Below are 21975 nucleotides of genomic sequence, written 5' to 3' on the forward strand. Positions count from 1 at the left end.
GTAACATGGTAGATAATCACAATGAAGTAAGAAGAGACTGCTCACACTGCAGTCCACTCAGATGTAACATGATAGATAATCAGGGTGAAGTAAGAAGAGGCTGCTCACACTGCTGTCCACTCAAATGTAACATGGTAGATAATCACAGTGAAGTAAGAAGAGGCTGCTCACACTGCAGTCCACATTTTTGTAATAAGGTGGAAAATTAGGGTGAAGTAAGAAGAGGCTGCTCACACTGCTGTCCACACTGAGCTTCTGAATAATGAGCTGCTGTTGTGATCTTGAGAGAACTAGACAGTACGTACTGTAATTTAAGTTTTATCCAGAGAGTTTTGTGCTGCACATGCTCATAGTAGGCTCCTGTCATTTTAGCTTTCTTAGCTTTCAGTCCATGTAAGAAGATGGTGGCCATATTAAAGGGAAACTGTAATGTGAAAAAAACACTTTTATCTTGCAGATATTGGGTTAGTCTGCAGGTTAATAGCATTCTGAACCTGCCCAGAGCCTGAGCTTAGATGCCAGATACTAAGAGGAAATTAAGTTTATTCCTCCTAGTAGCATTCGGGAATCAAATATACCGGGATAGATATTTTGAGATAAACCACAGCATTACTGCTTAATGCAAGCTGGTATGTTATATATTACCTTGATTAATATCACACTTCTCTGACATACTCTCACTACCACATCTCTGTTCTAAGATGCCCTTCTCTCCTTTCTTCTACATACATAGAAGATTGAGAATATAAGATGCCTAAATGCTTTTCTCTGCCCCTATGATGAAAATAATTTATAATGACTATGCATACATTTATGTCAATGTCTGTTTTCTTGTAAATATGTAAATATGTTTTTGTCTCTATGCAGTACACTGAGGAAGGTCTAGTATAGATCAAAACTTTTGTGAAACCCTTCTTGGATTGCAAATTAAATTATCTTTGAATTTGCATCTACAGTTGCTTCTCACAAAATTAGAATATCATCAAAAAGTAAATTTTTTTTCAGTTCTTCAATACAAAAAGGGAAACTCATATATTACAGTTAAGTCCATATATATTTGGACAGAGACAACATTTTTCTAATTTTGGTTATAGACATTACCACAATGAATTTTAAACAAAACAATTCAGATGCAGTTGATATTCAGACTTTCAGCTTTCATTTGAGGGTAGCCACATTAAAATTGGATGAAGGGTTTAGGAGTTTCAGCTCCTTAACATGTGCCACCCTGCTTTTAAAGGGACCAAAAGTAATTGGACAGATTCAATAATTTTAAATAAACAGTTCATTTTTAGTACTTGGTTGAAAACCCTTTGTTGGCAATGATTGCCTGAAGTCTTAAACTCATGGACATCACCAGATGCTGTGTTTCCTCTTTTGATGCTCTGCCAGGCCTTTACTGCGGTGGTTTCCAGTTGCTGTTTTTGTGGGCCTTTCTGTCTGAAGTTTAGTCTTTAACAAGTGAAATGCTGCTCAATTGGGTAGAGATCAGGTGATTGACTTGGCCATTCAAGAATATTCCACTTCTTTGCTTTAATAAACTCCTGGTTTGCTTTGGCTTTATGTTTTGGGTCATTGTCCATCGGTAGTATGAAACGACAACTAATCAGTTTGGCTGCATTTGGCTGGATCTGAGCACACAGTATGTCTCTGAATATCTCAGAATTCATTCGGCTGCTTCTGTCCTGTGTCACATCATCAATAAACACTAGTGACCCAGTGCCACTGGCAGCCATGCATGCCCAAACCATCACACTGCCTCCGCCGTGTTTTACAGATGATGTGGTATGCTTTGGATCATGAGCTGTACCACGCTTTCACCATACTTTTCTCTTTCCATCATTCTGGTAGAGGTTGATCTTGGTTTCATCTGTCCAAAGAATGTTCTTCCACAACTGTGCTGGCTTTTTTAGAGGTTTTTAAGCAAAGTCCAGTCTAGCCTTTTTATTCTTGATGCTTATGAGTGGCTTGCACCGTGCAGTGAACCCTCTGTATTTATTATCATGCAGTCTTCTCTTTATGGTAGATTTGGATATTGATACGCCTACCTCCTGGAGAGTGTTGTTCACTTGGTTGGCTGTTGTGAAGGGGTTTCTCTTCACCATGGAGATTATTTTGCGATCATCCACCACTGCTTTCTTCCGTGGGCGCCCAGGTCTTTTTGCATTGATGAGTTCATCAGTGCTTTCTTTCTTTCTCAGGATGTACCAAACTGTAGATTTTGCCACTCCTAATATTGTAGCAATTTCTCAGATGGGATAATTCTGTTTTCGCAGCTTTAAATGGCTTGTTTCACCTGCATGGAGAGCTCCTTTGACTGCATGAAAATAAAAAATCATTTTTTTTCGACAAAAATTATTTTTTAGCCCCCAGCTTTGTATTTTCCAAAGGGTAACAGGAGAAATTGGACCTCCAAAGTTGTTGTCCAATTTATCCTTTGTACGCTGATACCCCATATGTGGGGGAACCACCATTTGGGTGCATGGCAGAGCTCGGAAGGGAAGGAGCGCCATTTGGAACGCAGACTTAGATGGAATGGTCTGCAGGCGTCACATTAATAATAATAATAATAATAATCTTTATTTTGTGTAATTTTCTTTCTTTATTTTGTGTATTTTCTGCAAACACATTGTGTTTGCAGATCCCCAAATGTACCTAAACAGTAGAAACTCTCCACAAGTGACCCCATATTGGAAACTAGACCCCCCCAAGGAACTCATCTAGATGTGTTGTGAGAACTTTGAACCCCCAAGCGCTTCACTACAGTTTATAACGCAGAGCCGTGAAAATAACAAATCATTTTTTTCCCACAAATATTTATTTTTAGCCCCCAGTTTTGTATTTTCCAAAGAGTAACAGGAGAAATTGGACCCCAAAAGTTGTTGTCCAATTTATCCTGAGTACGCTAATACCCCATATGTGGGGGGAACAACCGTTTGGGTGCATGGCAGAGCTCGGAAGGGAAGGAGCATCGTTTGAAATGCAGACTTAGGTGGAATGTTCTGCAGACGTCACATTGCGTTTGCAGAGCCCCTAATGTACCTAAGCAGTTGAAACCCCCACAAGTGACCACATATTGGAAACTAGACCCCCCAAGGAACTTATCTAGATGTGTTGTGAGAACTTTGAATCCCCAACTGTTTCACTACAGTTTATAACACAGAGCCACGAAAATAAAAAATCATGTTTTCCCACAAAAATGTTTTTAGCCCCCAAATTTTTATTTTCCCAAGGGTAACAAGAGAAATTGGACCGCAAATGTTGTTGTCCAATTTGTCCTGAGTATGCTGATACCCCATATGTTGGGGTAAACCCCTGTTTGGGCACACGGGAGAGCTCAGAAGGGAAGGAGCACTGTTTTACTTTGTCAATGCAGAATAGGCTCGAATTGAGATCAGACGCCATGTCACGTTTGGAGAGCCCTGATGTGCCTAAACAGTGGAAACCCCCAATTCTAACTGAAACCCTAACCCAAACACACCCCTAATCCCAACCACACACCTAACCCCAACCGCACCCCTAACCCCAACACATCCATAACCCCAACACACCCCTAACCCTAATCCCAACCATAACCCTAACCACACACCTAACCCTGACACACCCCTAATCCCAACTGTAAATGTAATCCAAACTCTAACTTTAGCCCCAACCCTAACTGTAGCCCTAACCCTAACTTTAGCCCCAACCCTAACTGTAGCCCTAACCCTAACTTTAGCCCCAACCCTAACCCTAACTTTAGCCCCCACCCTAACCCTAACTTTAGCCCCAACCCTAACTGTAGCCCCAACCTTAACTTTAGCCCCAACCCTAACCCTAACTTTAGCCCCAGCCCTAGCCCCAACTTTAGCCCCAACCCTAACTGTATCCCTAACCCTAGCCCCAACCCTAACCCTAGCCCTTGCCCCAACCCTAACACTAGCCCTAACCTTGCCCTAACCCTAGCCATAACCCAAACCCTAGCTCTAGCCCTAACCCTAGCCCTAACCCTAGCCCTAACCATTGCCCTAACCGTAACATTAGCCCTAACACTAACCCTAGCCCTAACCTTAACCCTAACCCTAGCACTAACCCTAACCCTAGCCCTAATTCTAACCCTAGCCCCAACCCTAGCCCTAACCCTAACCCTAGCCCTAACAATAACCCTACTGGGAAAATGGAAATAATGTTTTTATTTTATTTTATTATTATTCCCTAACTAAGGGAGTGATGAAGGTGGATTTGATTTACTATTTATAGTATTTTATTTTAGTAAATTTTTATGATTGGCAGCTGTCACACACTAAAAGACGCTGTTTATTGCAAAAAGTAGTTTTTGCGTCTCCATATTTTGAGAGCTATAATTTTTCCATATTTTGGTCCACAAAGTCATATGAGGTCTTGTTTTTTGCGGGACGAGTTGACATTTTTACTGGTATCATTTTCGGGCATGTGACATATTTTGATCACTTTTTATTCTGATTTATGTGAGGCAGCATGACTAAAAACCAGCTATTCATGAATTTCTTTTTGGGGGGGGCGTTTATACTGTTCCATGTTTGGTAAAATTGATAAAGCAGTTTTATTCTTTGGGTCAGATCAATTCCAGCGATACCTCATTTATATCTTTTTTTATGTTTTGGCGCTTTTATACGATAAAAACTATTTTATAGTAAAAATAATTATTTTATTCTGAGGATTGTAACTTATTTATTTTTTTGCTGATGATGCTGTATGGTGGCTTGTTTTTTGCGCTACAAGATGAAGTTTTCAGCGGTACCATGGTAATTTATATCCAACTTTTTGATCGCGTGTTATTCCACTTTTTGCTTGGCGGTATGACAATAAAGCGTGTTTTTTTGCTTCATTTTTTTAACGGCATTCACTGAAGGGGTTAACTAGTGGGACAGTTTTATAGGTGGGGTCGTTACGAATGCAGCGATGCTAAATATATGTACATTTATTTTTTTTATTATTTAGATAAAGAAATGTATTTATGGGAACAATACATATTTTTTTTATTTAGGAATTTTTATTTTTATTACTATTTTTTTTACACATTTAAATATTTTTTTTTTACTTTATAACGTTGTCCCAGGGGGGAACATCACACTATAGGGTCAGATCGCTGATGTGACACTTTGCACAGCACTATATCAGATCAGCGATCTGACAAGCAGGGCTGCAGGCTTACCAGCGCCTGCTCTGAGCAGGCACTTGTAAGCCACCTCCCTGCAGGACCCGGAAGTAGCCCCACGGCCATTTTGGATCTGGGGCCTGCAGGGAGGAGATGCTCGGTACAAGGTGAGCACATCGCCTTGTACCGAGGGTCTCAGGGAAGCACGCAGGGAGCCCCCTCCCTGCGCGATGCTTCCCTATGTCCTCGGAATGCTGCGATCATGTTTGATCGCATTATTTCGGGGCTTAATGTGCCAGGAGCAGTCCTTGACCACTCCTGGCACATAGTGCCGGATGTCAGCTGCAATAGTCAGCTGACACCCGGTAGCGATCGGCCACGCTCCCCCCGTGAGCGCGGCCGATAGCATATGACGTACTATCCCGTCACTGGGAATTAAGTCCTAGGTCGCCTCAATGGGATAGTACATCATATGTGATTAAGGGGTTAATTGAGAATGATATAACAAAAGGATTGCCCACACCTGTCCATGAAATAGCCTTGGAGTCAATTGTCCAATTACTTTTGGTCCCTTTAAAAACAGGGTGGCACATGTTAAGGAGCTGAAACTCCTAAACCCTTCATCCAATTTTAATGTGGATACCCTAAAATGAAAGCTGAAAGTCTGAACTTCATCTGCATCTGAATTGTTTTGTTTAAAATTCATTGTGGTAATGTCTGTAACCAAAATTAGAAAAATGTTGTCTCTGTCCAAATATATATGGACTTAACTGTATATAGAGTCATTACAAACAGAGTGATCTATTTCAAGTGCTTATTTCTGTTAATGTTGATGATTATGGCTTGCAGACAATACATAGTAACATAGTAACATAGTTAGTAAGGCCGAAAAAAGACATTTGTCCATCCAGTTCAGCCTATATTCCATCATAATAAATCCCCAGATCTACGTCCTTCTACAGAACCTAATAATTGTATGATACAATACTGTTCTGCTCCAGGAAGACATCCAGGCCTCTCTTGAACCCCTCGACTGAGTTCGCCATCACCACCTCCTCAGGCAAGCAATTCCAGATTCTCACTGCCCTAACAGTAAAGAATCCTCTTCTATGTTGGTGGAAAAACCTTCTCTCCTCCAGACGCAAAGAATGCCCCCTTGTGCCCGTCACCTTCCTTGGTATAAACAGATCCCCAGCGAGATATTTGTATTGTCCCCTAATATACTTATACATGGTTATTAGATCGCCCCTCAGTCGTCTTTTTTCTAGACTAAATAATCCTAATTTCGCTAATCTATCTGGGTATTGTAGTTCTCCCATCCCCTTTATTAATTTTGTTGCCCTCCTTTGTACTCTCTCTAGTTCCATTATATCCTTCCTGAGCACCGGTGCCTATGAAAACTATGAAAACAATGAAAACTAAAAAGTAATAATCAGAGTAAATTAGAATAGTTAATAACACCAGCTAGACAAATGGTTTTAAATTCTGAAATGTTGGCCTACTGAAAAGTTTGTTCAGTAAACGCACTCAATACTAGTTTGGGGCGTCATTTGCATCAATTACTGCAGCAATGTGGTATGGCAGGGAGGCAATCAGCCTGTGGCACTGCTGAGGAGTCATGGAAGCCCGAGTTGCTTTGATAGCAGCCTTGGGCTCATCTGCATTATTGGATCTGATCTGGTGTCTCTCATCTTCCTCCTAACAATACACCACAGATTTTCTATGAGGTTAAGGTCAGGCGAGTTTGCTGGCCAATCAAGCAGAGCGATACTGTTGTTTTTAAACCAGGTACTGGCACTTTTGGCAGTGTGGACAGGTGTCAAGTCCTGCTGGGGAATGAAATTTCCATCTCCATAAAGCTTGTCAGCAGAAGGAAGCATTAAGTGCTCTAAAATTTCCTGGTAGATGGCTGCACTGACTTTAGTCTTGATAAAACACAGTGGATCCACACCAGCAGATGACATGGCTCCCTAAACCATCACTGATTGTGGAAACTTCACACTAGGACTCAAGCAGTTTGGATTGTGTGCCCCTCCACTCTTCCTCCAGACTCTAGGACCTTGATTTCCAAATGAAATGTAAAATTTACTTCCATCTGAAACAACACTTTGGACCACTGGGCAACAGTCCAGTTCTTTTTCTCCATGGCCCCGGTAAGACGCTTCTGGTGTTTTCTATTGATCAAGAGTGACTTGACACAAGGAATACGACACTTGTTGCCCATGTCCTGGATACCTCTGTGTGTGGTGTCTCTTGAAGCAATGACTTCAGCAGCAGTCCACTCCTTGTAAATCTCCCCAAAATGTTTGAATGGCCTTTTCTGAACAATTCTTTCAAGGCAGCAGTTATCCTGATTGCTTTTGCACCTTTTTCTACCACACTTTTTCTTTCCACTCAACTTTCCATTAATATGCTTGGATACAGCACTCTGTGAACAGCCAGCTTCTTTAGCAATGACCTCTTGTGGCTTACCCTCATTGTGAAGGGTGTCCATGACTGCCTTCAGGACATCTGTCAGGTCAGCAGCCTTCACCATAATTGAGGAGCCTACTGAAACTAGCTAATGGACCTTTTAAAACACTTAGGAAGCATTTGCAGGTGTTTTTTGGTAAATATTCTAATTTACTGAGATAATGACTTTTGGGTTTTCATTGGCTGTAAGCCATAATCATCATCATTAACAGAAATAAACACTTGAAATAGATCACTCTTTTTTAATGACTCTATATAATATATGAGTTTTACTTTTTGTATTGAAGAACTGAAATAAATTAACTGTTTGATGATATTCTAATTTTGTGAGAAACACCTGCATTTTGAGTGCCAAGTTCTTGCACCGCAATCACTGGGGTGGCACAAGTTTGGTTTAGTCACCACTCCTTCTATAGAGAGTGGAGGCTGTAACCGTGCCCCTGTCACTGACTGACAGCAGACCCTTATATTGAGGCTGCTATCAGTCATTGCCAGGGGCGTGTTACAGCTGCTGTTTTCTATACATATAGCAGTGACTGAAATCGCACCTGTGCCGCCTTTGTGATTGAATGTGGAATGCTACTGGGAGGAATAAAGTTAATTTCCTCCCTGCCGCAGGGGCTTAAGTGCAGGTGTCAGTCAGGTTCACAACACTATTAACCTTCAGATTAACCCCATATCTGCAGGTCAATAGCATTATTTCACATGACAAAATCCCTTTAATGTACTACTTCTTAAAGCAGAAATGGGGCAATTTGGTAGTTAAAGGTATTTAGCAATTTATTTATAATGTTTTTTTCTTTACTTTATTCTATTCATAGTGTCCCTTTAAAACAGTCTGTCAGGCTTCGATCCTTATAAAGTCATTAACCATGATTAAGATCAGTATTGAACAGTAGATAGTAATTTCATTGTTATTAAATGCTCAAACATTTTCATTATCATAATGTAGAGGTCAATACTATGTATTGCATAGTGGTTTAGTAGTACTATTGACAGGTTAAATCACATTAGTAATGTATCAATGATAAATTGTTCATTGTTATTTTGCACTCGATATTGATAAATATAACCTTTATAAGGTGGAAAATAATATGTAAACATATCTGGTTTTCTGGTCAGCATGGTTTCTTTACTCAGTTTTTTATAGCAATCAAAAGTATGCACATTAAAAGAAATCTGTCAATAGGATTTTCCTATTTAATCCTATTTAATCTGAGTGCAGCATAATATAGGGCAAGTGAGCCTGATTACAGGGATGTGTCCATTATTGGACTGCTTGTTGTAGTTTCAATGCAATTAAAAAAATTTAGCAGGAGATTAACAGGGAAAGATTGGTCTGTGAGATCAACATATAAAGTAAGTTAGTAATATAATTGTATAATGAATACAGCATCCTCAAAACAAAGACCAGACCCTATGTTTCTAGAATAGGACAGTCGGTGAATAACCAGGAGATAAAAAATAAGAACAAATCCGACCATACAAGTCTCAAAACATCAAAAAATGGTGTAATAAAAGTGTATTTTATAAGGATCAGGTGATAACAAATAGATTAACAAACCAATATCATAAAAACTAGAAATATAATATTATTTATTAAGGTTAATAAAATATATTAATAAAAATAAGGGATGTAGACCAAGAAAGTTATTGACTAATGTCAAGAGGGGAAGTGGTAAAGTCAAGATCAAGTAAGAAGATATCTACAATATATGAAGTTCACAAAAATTGTCACATTAAGATGTCATCATATTACATATATAACTCATATATAGTTCACGCCAACATTGATTAAGACAATATTTATAGGTAAAGAGCTAGTACAGAAAAATTACATAGTCCTATTAGATAGTCCATAGTCTTTAGTACATGTAAAATCCATATTCATATAAATTTCCAATATAGAGAACAAAATTGTAATCATGAACATTAAGAGTATGTGCACACGCTGCAGATTTTGCTGCGGATCCACAGCGGATTGGCTGCTGCGGATTCGCAGCAGTTTTCCATGAGTTTACAGTACCATGTAAGCCTATGGAAAACAAAATCCGCAGTGCACATGCTGCGGAAAAAACGCATGGAAACGCTGTGTTGTTTATTCTGCAGCATGTCAATTCTTTGTGCTGATTCCACAGCGGTTTATACCTGCTCCATAATAGGAATCCGCAGGTGTAAAACCACAGGTGGAATCTGAAGAAAATGCGGTAATTCCGCAGTAAATCTGCAGTGTGGAATTCCTGCGGATTTACCAAAATCAGTGCGGAACAATCACACCTTTCTGTGACGTGTGCACATACCCTAATAACATACTCGAGAAAACACCTTTCCTGCAGAATGTCTGTAATATGTGGGCCAATATTGCCATTGTAGGAGATAAATAACTAAAAAAATAATAAGATTGGTAAATCCACGTGCTCCTTCTTCCGAGTGGGGCCCACCCCGACTCACGTTTTTGCTATTGCCTTCATCATTTCTCGTCTGGACTATTGTAACTCTCTACTAATCGGTCTCCCTCTTGCAAAACTCTCCCCGCTCCAATCTGTCCTGAATGCTGCAGCCAGGATCATATTCCTCACCAACCGTTACACCGATGCCTCTACCCTGTGCCAGTCATTACACTGGCTACCCATCCACTCCAGAATCCAGTACAAAACTACTACCCTCATCCACAAAGCACTCCATGGCTCAGCACCACCCTACATCTCCTCCCTGGTATCAGTCTACCACCCTACCCGTGCCCTCCGCTCCGCTAATGACCTCAGGTTAGCATCCTCAATAATCAGAACCTCCCACTCCCGTCTCCAAGACTTTACACGTGCTGCGCCGATTCTTTGGAATGCACTACCTAGGTTAATACGATTAATCCCCAATCCCCACAGTTTTAAGCGTGCCCTAAAAACTCATTTGTTCAGACTGGCCTACCGCCTCAATGCATTAACCTAACGATCCCTGTGTGGCCTATTTATAATAATAAAAAAAAAAAAAAAAAAGTTCCTCGCATCATGTTCTCATACACTTTATGCAGTATTAGCCCTCTGTGTCTGTACTGCTGCATACTTAGGCAGGTAACTGGTTCATGCAGCTTTACATGAACACCTGAGCCTTACACTATAGCTGGTCCGAATAACTAAAGCAATTGTTACCATCCACCTCTCGTGTCTCCCCTTTTCCCCATAGTTTGTAAGCTTGCGAGCAGGGCCCTCACTCCTCCTGGTATCTGTTTTGAACTGTATTTCTGTTATGCTGTAATGTCTATTGTCTGTACAAGTCCCCTCTATAATTTGTAAAGCGCTGCGGAATATGTTGGCGCTATATAAATAAAATTATTATTATTATTATTATTATTATCAGGGAGTGGAGTCATCAAGGAAGGATGATAATATATGAAGCGATATTAGCCAATCAACAGTTGACGGTGTGTGGGTGCAGTCCAATGATTATGGAGCAGGCGTGGTGTGACACATGATGGGAATCCAGGAACAACCATGACAACAGCGCATGGGAAACATCTGCAAAGAAGGTCCCGGATACCAAAGAGCACATGGCATGCCGCCTTATCCATGGGTCAGCTATAAGTATGTATGAGGGGTAGATATTAGTTTGTTATTCTATTTGTAATCACCTGATCCTAATAAAATATAATTTTGTTTCACATTTTGTTGATGTATCGGAACTTTTAAGGTGGTATTTGTTCTTATTTCTTTTCAACAAATAAAACAGGTATTCTATCAAAAATGGACAAAGCAGCCCAATAAATGTTAGGTGTTGAGTTCCTGCCTCTGCACAGGGGGAATCTTGAACCACCTCTGCTGCAGTCTCACATTCTTCTCCAGCCACAGTGGAGCCTGCACAGCAGAGACGTCGGTTCCAGCACCTGGCTCAGGCTGATACTGGGCGACTGGTTACTACTGTTCTTTCAGGCTCTGCCTTTGTAGCCATTACTGGTCAGCGGTGAGCAGATGTATCTGGGACTAAGTCCTGCTTTTCCCCTTCTGAGCATGCCCAGGGTAAGACCTCTCATTGGAGGTCGGGGGTCACATGCTCAGATATTGCAGCAGCTCCCATTGGTCCTCTAGGAAGGTCCTGAAGTTGCTCAGGTACTGTAGCAGCTCCTATTGGTCCTCTAGGAAGGTTCTGAAGTTGCCCTGAAGTTGCTGCAGCTATAAAAGGTCCACATGGCCGCACGGCCACGCGCTAGTATCAAACCAATGTCTATGAGCTCAGGGCCAGTGTGGTCATGTCTGGATGCGGTCAGAGTTTGGCTGAAATAAGCCCCTAGAATACCGGCACCTCCGGTGAGGAGTTTGTATGAGTGTATTCAGGGCCTTGGCTGAAATAAGCCGCTAGAATACCGGCGCCACCGGTGAAGAGTTGTTTGTCTGTTTTCTCTGACTGCATGACCACAGTTTGTTCTGGTTGGTAGCTGTGTACCACTGTGAGGTTAACAAGGCACTGCATCTTGTTCCTAGGGACTCTGTGGAGTTAACAGAGTTCTCTTATACCACCATATAGTGCCGCCATTTGCCAGCAGCAGGTTCCTCTCCTGCACGGAGGACCCCGGGTTGCGAACGCACCTAATAATAAATATATATACTCGGTGCATTCCGCCAACCCTAACAATAAGTGATTCGTCATTGTAATCAGGCTCTCTTTCACCACATTATGCTGCTCTCGGATTACATAGCAAAAACTTGCTGACATACTCTTTTTAAAAAGGTACTTTCATGAATGCTGATTTGTCTGGTGTAGTAAATACAAGACAAATGTAGAAAAGTAATTGTCCCACTCACCATTTCATAACAAATTGTGAAGTGTATCTGATGCTATCCACTGATCATTAAGTAATTGGGTAGGCTACATGTGACAAATGCCTTGCAACCTTATTTTTTGTACTAGAGTATAAGCACTAGAGCATGCGCTATACAACTGAGCAAATAACATTCATTGGGGACCTAAATCTGTTTAAAATGAAGTTCTCAGGATGCAAATTAACAGACCATGAGAAACTAGTAATTGAAACGCTGCGTCCTCTTAACTTGTCTAATATAAATTACTTACATTTGAAGGTACTCTATAAGGGGGGCTGCACTGGTGCAAATAGTTGGAATCTTCTAACTGATTTGGACATTGCTCTGTTGCATGAGTTTTCCCATGTTCATCAGTAAAGCTTGAGATATTGCATTTATTGTGTGCATTAGTATTATCATCCATTTCATAGGGATAACATTCATGTGAAACCAATCTGCAGGGGAAGTACAATGGATATTAAGTGCATCAATATTTATAGAAAACGAACATTAAAAGTAGACAAAATTAACTGTCACAAAGTATCAACTTGTGGTTTTCTCATCCAGAATATAATATGAGCTCATGTATCTGTAAAAGTAACTCTCATTTCAGCATTAAGAATGTAACAGCACTAGTTTTCATGAATATAAAGCACAACAAAGATACATACTGTGTTACAATCATTATAGTCATGATTAAAACTGATGTAAAACTAATAATGTAAGCTATACATTATACTATAAATGCTAATGTAAGCTAGACATTATACTATAAAGTAATATTAATGTAAGGTATACATGTTCCACTGATAAAAGGTAAAGATGCTCTTTGCATAAGGTCTTTTGGAAAGTTTTAAGCATTCACAGAAAGATCACTATTGTTGCATTACTATGAAAAACTGAGAGTATTGATTCTGAAGTCTTTTAAATGAAACAATTCTCCCTTTCAAAATAATTTAATATTGAAGAAACAGCACACACATCTATGAAGATCCACATGATAAAATGCAAAGATTATTTATAGAGATGACTGGACACCTAGAGGTTCGGGTCTGGCCGATTGGGCTGAACATTTACAAAAAGTTTAGGTTTGGGTACCAGAGCAGTACCCGGACCCCGTTCACTTGAATGAGTGGCCCGAACATCCAGTATTTGCCATGCGGTCATGTGCATGACAGCACGGCAAACACCACTTCTGATCAGCGGTAAAATCATCACCATCGGTCAGACAGCCACAGTTCCCACTCTTTCAAAAGACAGCATGAGCGTGCAGCTGTGATGGGAGGTATAAAGTTTACTTCTGTTCCTGGTGTCAGCTGATGAGACTACTGCTCCCATCAGCTGACGACTGCTGCTGCTAATAACAGTGAGAGCAGGAGGCAGCTGATGGGAGTAGTAATCAGCCAGCCCCCACGCTGCAAATAAACAATTAAAAAAACAATTCTCTGCTTCCCTGTATTTTTGATAACCAGCCAGGCAAAATTCAGCTATTAGCTTCAGTAAGGCTGGTTATCAAAAATAGAAGGGTCACCACTCCAATGTTTTTAATTATATAAATAAATAATTTTTTAAAAAGGCCATTTTTGACAACCAATCTTGCTAAAGCAGGCAGCTGGGGGCTGGTATTCACATACTGGTAAGGGGCCATGGATATTGACACCCACCAGCCCAAAAATAGGAGCTGCCCAGAAAATGTGCATCTATTAAATGCGCCAATTCTGGCACTTTACCAGGCTTTTCCCCTTGCCCTGTAGTGGTGGCAAGTGGAGTTCATATTTGAGGGATTGAAGTCACCTTTGTATTGTCAGGTGACATCAAGCCCACGACTTAGTAATGGAGACGCATCTCTAAGACACCTATCCATTAAAAATCCTATTGCTGTATTGTAAATAAAGACACAGCAAGTGTAAAGTATTTTATTAGAAATAAAACAAAACACACTTTTTCGTTCATTTAAAAATAACAAACACAGTTATACTCACCTAATGCCCATTTCACCAAAGCCGTCATCTCCTGTAATAAAACAAAAATAAAAAAAACAACTATATCCCTCACCTGTCCATCATTCTGTCCCACGCCGCAATCCATATCTGGGGGGGTAAACAGTTTTTGACCTGGATGATGCCAAGATGTGACCGTCCAGGCTGAGAACCACTGGGAAATGAGCTGCTGTGAGTGCAGCATCAGGGACTAGCGGTGACATCAGTGAGCTTACTGTAGGTCACTGAGGCTGCATTCCCAGCCTGGGAAATGAAATGCAGTAACCTCGGTGAGATCACCACTAGGAGGGTGAGAAAAAGTCTCACAGTGCAGTGGCGAGCTCACCGCAGTTCACTGGGAGAGTTTCACTGCGGTGAACTTGCCTATGCACTGTGAGACTATTTTTTTTGCTGATGGGTTCTCTTAACGTCTAATCTTCTAAGGCTATCATCTGATGATGAGCTTTTGGTGAGTTTGTGATATTGCAGAATTTCTGTACTATTTCTGCACCTATTATGTCAATTTGGCTACTTGTGGTTGCTTACACACAGTTGTCTCGTTTTTGATGCTGCATTTTTTGTCTTTTGTTGAGGCGTCATAATTAAAACAAAGATGCTTTGTTTATGCTACTTCCTGGTAAGTTGGTCTTTATATACTGTCTTGCGAGGCCGCTACGTCATCATCTTGTGAGATCGCAATGCATGGAGTGGTCACCGCAGCGTTGCAAAGAGCGGGAAAGGCCTGTTCTGGATCCGAGGGGCCGACGGACGGTGAGTATATAACTATTTTTATTTTTTTAAATTATTTTTAACATTAGATCTTTTTACTATTGATACTGCATAGGCAGCCTGCTGGGGCTCTGCGCGGGCCTGCAGGGGCTCTGTGCGGGCTGCCGGGGCTCTGTGCTGGCCTGCTGGGGCTCTGATCGGGCTTGCCGGGGCTCTGTGCGGGCTGACGGGGCTTTGTGCGTGTGTGCAGGCATCGTCTGATGGGATTAGAAGTCCCATTGGATGATGCCAACTACAGTGAAAGTGATTGACACATTAGCCAATGATGGGACAGTAGTAGTCCCATCATCCGGCTAATGTGTTGAATGTAAAAAAAAATAATAATTAAAAAATACTACATACATACTACATACATATTACATACATATTACATACATACTACATACATAATACATACTACATACATGCTAAATACATGCTACATACTACATACATACTACGTAGATACTACATACATGCTAAATACATACTACATACTACATACATACTACATATTACATACATACATGCATTCTACATACATAGAACATACATACATACTACATACATGCTACATACATACTACAAACAGTACATTCATACATTACATACAACACATACATATAGACATGCAGTACATTAAACATAGATTACATACTCACCATTACTTGTCACTTTGTTCCCCGAAGCCAGTGTCATCTGTAAAAAAGATTAAAATAACAAACAACCAATATACTCCCTATCTGCAGAAATCCACGAGTGTCCCACGACGATCTCCCGTGGAGAACGGTAGCATCAGCTGATGAGACCGCTCTCCAGGGGCTCCAGGAACACAATGACGGGAGGAAGGTATCCTTCTGCACTGTATTACTCCGCCGCTGTAAAAAAATAGTCCATAGTCTCACTTTTGGCATTGCTGTGTGAGAAATTTCCCCACGCAGCAGTTGCCATAAAGCGAGATTTTGTCCTAAGGTAACCTCTCAGTGATGCACTGCAGGAGCCATTGTCTCCTGTCAGTGTGTCACTGAGGGTCCTATAGAGCAGTGACATCACCTGATGTCACTGTTCTATAGGAGAGATCGTCATGGGACACTTTTTATTAATTTGACTACAGCGGACAGGTAGTATACGGTATATTTTACATTTTTTGCAGGTGCTGAAGTATGGTAAGTATGGTTAAATGAAGAATATTAAAATACTTTCTTCCTAATGTGTGCGTGTTTTATTAACCCTTTATTACTATTGGATTAATAATGGATAGGCGTCTTATTGAGGCCTTTTTTCGTGCCGACGGTCCGCCAAAACACGACAGATCCGTTGCACGACGGACGCGATGTGTGGCTATCCGTCGCGATCCATCGCTAATACAAGTCTATGGGTAAAAAATGCATCCTGTGAGCACATTTGCAGGATCCGTTTTTTCCCAAAACGACGGATTGCGATGGATTGCTAAAAACGCAAGCATGAAAGTAGCCTTAGAAACATCGGCCTATCTATTATAAATCTATGGATCTATAGCTATAGATCTATATCTATAGATATATTTATAGATAGATATATCTATAGATACATAGATGTATCTATCCATATATCTGGCTACTTTCACACATCAGGTTTTTGCCGTCAGGCACAATCCGGCAAGTTTTAAAAAAACGGATCTGTTTTGTTACGCCGGATCCATTTTTTTCCAGAGGATCCGTTTTTTCCACCAGATCCGTTTTTTCCACAGGATCTGTTTTTTTCCAACGGATCTGTTTTATTCCACCGGATCCGTTTTTTTCCGCAGGATCCATTTTTTTCCGCCAGATCTGTTTTATTTTTGCCGGATGCATTTTTTTCCACCGGATCCGTTTTTTTCCTTAGGATCTGTTTTTTTCTGCTGGATCCATTTTTTTTTTCACTGGATCCGTTTTTTTTCAAAACTTGCCGGATTGTGCCTGATGGCAAAAACCTGATGTATGAAAGCAGCCAGATATATGGATAGATACATCTATGTATCTATAAATATATCTATCTATAAATATATCTATAGATAGCTGTATCCATAGATATATAATAGGCCGATGTTTCTAAGGCTACTTTCACACTTCCGTTTTTTGCAATCCGTCGCAATCCGTCGTTTTGGGAAAAAAACGGATCCTGCAAATGTGCTCACAGGATGCGTTTTTTACCCATAGACTTGTATTAGCGATAGATTGCGATGGATGGCCAAACGTCGTGTCCGTCGTGCAACGGATCCGTCATGTTTTGGCAGACTGTCGGCACGAAAAATCGTTCAAGTGAACTTTTTTTGTCCGTTGCGTCTGCCATTTTCTACCGCGCATGCGCGGCCGAAACTCTGCCCCATCCTCCCCGGACTTCAGAATGGGCAGCAGATGTGTTGAAAAACTGCATCCTCTCCCCACGTCGGGGCACAAATTTCACAACGTGCATCGGTACGTCGGCCCGACGCATAGCGACGGACCCGTACTGTTGCAAGTGTGAAAGAGGCCTTAATGAGCGTTTAATTTTTTTTAAAAAAAGGAAAAAAATGGCATGGGCTGCCGCACAATTTTCTGCGCCAGAGTGGGAAACCCAACGGCCGGGGGCCAATATTTGCAGCCTGCTTTGAATATCAATCTGCAGCTGTCTGCGTAGCCTTTACTGGCTATTAAAATAGGGGGACCCCCCAAAAAAATGTTGTGGGTTCCCCCTATATTTTATAGCCAGAAAGGCTACGCAGACAGCTGCGGGCTGATATTCATAGCCTAGAGAGGGACCATGGATATTGGCCCCCTGGCTACAAATACCAGTCCGCATTCGCCCCAGAAATGGCGCATCTCTTCCCACTCCCGTGCAGCGGTGGGATATGGGGTAATAAGGGGTTAATGTCACCTTGCTATTGTAAGGTGACATTAAGCCGGGTTAATAACTGAGAAGCATCAATAAGATGCCTATCCATTATTAATCCAATAGTAATAAAGGGTTAATAAAACACGCACACATTAGGAAGAAAGTATTTTAATAATCTTCATTTAACCATTCTTGCCATACTTCAGCGCCTGCAAAAAACGTAAAATAATAAACCGTGTACTACCTGTCTGCCATAGTCCAATTAATTACGAGTGTCCCATGATGATCTCCCCTATAGAACAGTATCATCGGGTGATGTCACTGCTCTCTAGGACCCTCAGTGACACACTGACAGGAGACAATGGCTCCTGCAGTGCATCAATGAGAGGTTACCTTAAGACAAAGTCTCACTTTATGGCAATTGCTGCGTGGGAAAATTTCTCACACAGCAATGCCAAAAGTGAGTCTAGGGACGATTTTTTTACAGCGGCGGGGGAATACAGTGCGGAAGGATACCTTCCTCCTGTGATTGTGTTCCTGGAGTGCCCTGGCAGGCCGCACAGAGCCCCGGCAGGCCTGCACAGAGCCCCGGCAGGCCGCACAGAGTCCCAGCAGGCCCATACAGAGCCCCAGCAGGCCACACAGAACCCCGGCAGGCACGCACAGTGCCCCGGCAGGCCGCACAGAGCCCCAGCAGGCCCATACAGAGCCCCAGCAGGCCCGTATAGAGCCCCGGCAGGCATGCACAGAGCCCCAGCAGGCCACACAGAACCCTGGCAGGCCCGCACAGAGCCCTGGCAGGTACGCACAGAGTTTGGCAGGTCACACAGAGCCCTGGCAGGCTGCACAGTGCCCCGACAGGTACGTACAGAGCCCTGGCAGGTCACACAGGGCCCCGGCAGGCCCGCACTGAGCCCCGGCAGGCCGAACAGAGCCCTGGCAGGCCCGTACAGATCCACAGCAGGCCCTCACAGACCCCGCTCACACAGACATGCACAGTGTCTGCCCACGCACCACCCACACTCTTCCCCCCTCCAGAACAGGATGTAGAAGGACAAAAAGGGCTTATTTACATTCCGATAATTGTGTCCCATTGACTTGCATTGGTATCGGGTATCGGCGATATCCGATATTTTTTGCATGTCGGTCGATCCAATCCGATACCGATACTTCTGGATATCGGAAGGTATCGCTCAACACTAGTGACAAGTCTTTTGTAAACCGCAGGCTGCCATTGCTAGCTGTAACCTATTAATACCAATGCATTGCTCTGCATTCATTGTCAGTCATTTTCTTCATAGTCATTATTGTGATTCATATTTTAGGCACAAAGTTCTTATAACTATTCTCAGTGCTCAGTACTGCAATACTGTACAATACTGTATAACTATCAGAGGGTCTAATATTAGAGTAACTTTGTGTTTACTGATGTCTCCTATAATAACCTAATTAATTTTGACCAAGAGTACATAGAAGACCATATGAATCATGAAGCTGGATGGGTTAGTATATTGTGTCGAATCAGTATGGGTGCTAAATCGTTAAATAGAGTATAAGGCAGATGTAAAAGCCAGTCAGTGTCCCAGAGGATTATTAGGGGATAATACAAAAAACAGACACCCATACAGCAATATTAACCACTTAACGACCAGGGGTATTTCAGTTTATGAATTTCTGTCTTTTGCTCCCGTTCTTCTCAGAGCCATAACTTTTTTACTTTTAGGTCAATATGGCCATGTGACCTCTTGTTTTTTTGTGAAACGAGTTGTACTTTTGAACGAAATCATTGTTATTAACATATTGTGTACTGGAAAATGGAAAAAAATTCCAAGTGCGGTGAAACTGCAAAAATAATGCAATTCCACAATTGTTTTTTGTTTTGCTTTCATATTATGTTCACTAAATGCTACAACTGACCTGTCATTATGATTCTCCAGGTCATTTCATAGACAACAAACATTTCTAGGTTCTTTTTATCTAAGCGGTGAAAAAAAATTCCAAAGTTTGTTAAAAAAAATTGTGCCATTTTCCTATACCTATTTCATTTTTTGAATTTCTGTTGTTTGCTCCCCTTCTTCCCAGAGCCATAACTTTTTTACTATTTGGTCAAAATGGACATGTAAGGGCTTGTTTTTTGCGAGACAAGTTATACTTGTGAACCACACAATCGGTTTTAACATATCATGTACTGGAAAACAGGAAAAAGAATTTCAAATGCGGTGATATTGCAAAAAAGTTCAATTACACAGTTGCTTTTTCTTCTTTCTTCTTCTTCTTCCCATGTTCACTAAATGATAAAACTGACCTGCCAATATGATTCTTCAGGTCATTATGTTTTCATAGACAATAACATATATAAGTTTTTTATTATTTAAGCGGTAAAAAAAATAAAAAATTTGTTAAAAAAAGGGTGCCATTTTCCGAGACCCATAGCGTCTTCATTTTTTGTGATCGCAGGTCGCGTGAGGGCTTATTTTTTTCGTGCCAAGCTGACTTTTTTATTAATACCATTTTGGTCTAGATATGATCTTTTAATTGCCCGTTATTGCATTTTATTGCAATGTAGCGGTGACCAAAAAAATGTAATTCTGGCGTTTTGATTTTTTTTCTCTTTATGCCATTTAGCAATTGGGTTAATTTTTTATATTGATAGATCGGGCGATTCTGAATTTGGCGATACAATTATTTTGAATAGGGTGAAAGGGGAGGGGTGATTTGTACTTTTATATTTTATTTATTTTTTTACATTTTCAAAAAAATTTTGTTTTTACTTGTTGCATACTTCAATAGTCTCCGTGGGAGACTACAAGCTGCAGTAATTTGATCTGCTCTGATACACACAGGCAATTATCAGATCACCTGTGTGTAGCAGAAATGCTCACTTGCTATGAGAGCCGACCACGGGGTGGCGCTCATAGCAATCTGGCAATAACAACCATAGTGGTCTGCTGCAGACTTCTGGTTGTCATGCTGACCCATCGGGGACCTGCCATTATGTGACAGGGTCGCCGATGGGTGGGCTTAGCAACGCTCTTCCAGTAAGCGCTAGTTAAGTGCCACTGTCAGAGATTGATAGTAACTGATGTGCCACACTGTAAATATAATTATTTTTCAGATTTTTTCAGATTTTCAAGCCAACATGACAAAACTCATTGATATATGTCAAAATCTCCCTAATATTTACCCACGTTTTCTCAGGAACCACCAGGCACTATCTATATGTCCTCCTCTACAGCCGTATTGATTGTGAACGTTACAAGAGATTAAATCCTGAGGAGACAGATTTGAAGTGTAGCGACCTTGAGAGTGTATTGCTACGCGATCAGCCGCAACACCTGAAATTAAGACATGATACGTCAAAATAATACAAATATCATTTTTATATAAAATCTTTTAGAAGGTACCAATGCTAAGTAATATGTAGAATACCAGAATACATCATATTTAAACATTTTTAGAATCTAGAATCCTGGTTCTGAGGAAAGATTAAAAAAAAACTTCCTTAGTCTTGAGAGGGACATTATTAACTTGCACAAGTACATAAAAGACCTGTACAAAATGTATGGCCAAAATGTGTTACTTGTATAAATGAGAAGGCACTGCCTTGTTTACAGAAACAAATGTTCACTCTCCAGAGTAGACAAGTCTTCTTTACTCTAAGAGCTACTAATCCATGGAGGAGTAAATTTCAAGAGCTGCTCATAGTGGGAACAGTTGATGGTTTCCAAACAGGGCTTAGATGCTTTTTTTTTTTTTTAGAAGAAAATAACATAAAAAATATGTAAATGTTTAAGGTCCTTCTCTAACTATTTGGTCAAGTGGATAAAAAAATTAGATCGGGGAAAGATTAACTTTTTGGGATATGGAGTGGATCATGCATTATAGTTGAACGTATACTCCATTCCTTTTATCATTTCTAATCACTCGGTTGAAATTGATGGACTTTTGTCTTTTTATGTCAAGTGAAACAATTTCCTGAATGAGAATGCAAGAATGTCATTTGAGAGTAATAACATAT

The 21975-nt window shown here is 40.9% G+C and overlaps 1 protein-coding gene across 2 annotated transcripts in view; it reads right to left on the minus strand.

The window, feature by feature from the left end:
- The window catches only part of TINAG (tubulointerstitial nephritis antigen), a 278683-nt gene that overhangs the window by 116411 nt on the left and 140297 nt on the right, over positions 1-21975 (minus strand). For both annotated transcript variants that reach the window (XR_011312426.1, XM_069726763.1), the window contains exons 6-7: positions 21142-21292; positions 12650-12833 (exon numbers count right to left, since the gene is read on the minus strand). Coding sequence is in view for 1 of the 2 variants with exons in the window: in XM_069726763.1 (XP_069582864.1) it covers positions 12650-12833; positions 21142-21292 (335 nt within the window). In the remaining variant the exon portion in view is untranslated. The remainder of the gene's footprint in view (positions 1-12649; positions 12834-21141; positions 21293-21975) is intronic.

The sequence above is a fragment of the Ranitomeya imitator genome, chromosome 5 (genome assembly GCF_032444005.1).
Source record: "Ranitomeya imitator isolate aRanImi1 chromosome 5, aRanImi1.pri, whole genome shotgun sequence".
Classification (NCBI taxonomy): domain Eukaryota; kingdom Metazoa; phylum Chordata; class Amphibia; order Anura; family Dendrobatidae; genus Ranitomeya; species Ranitomeya imitator.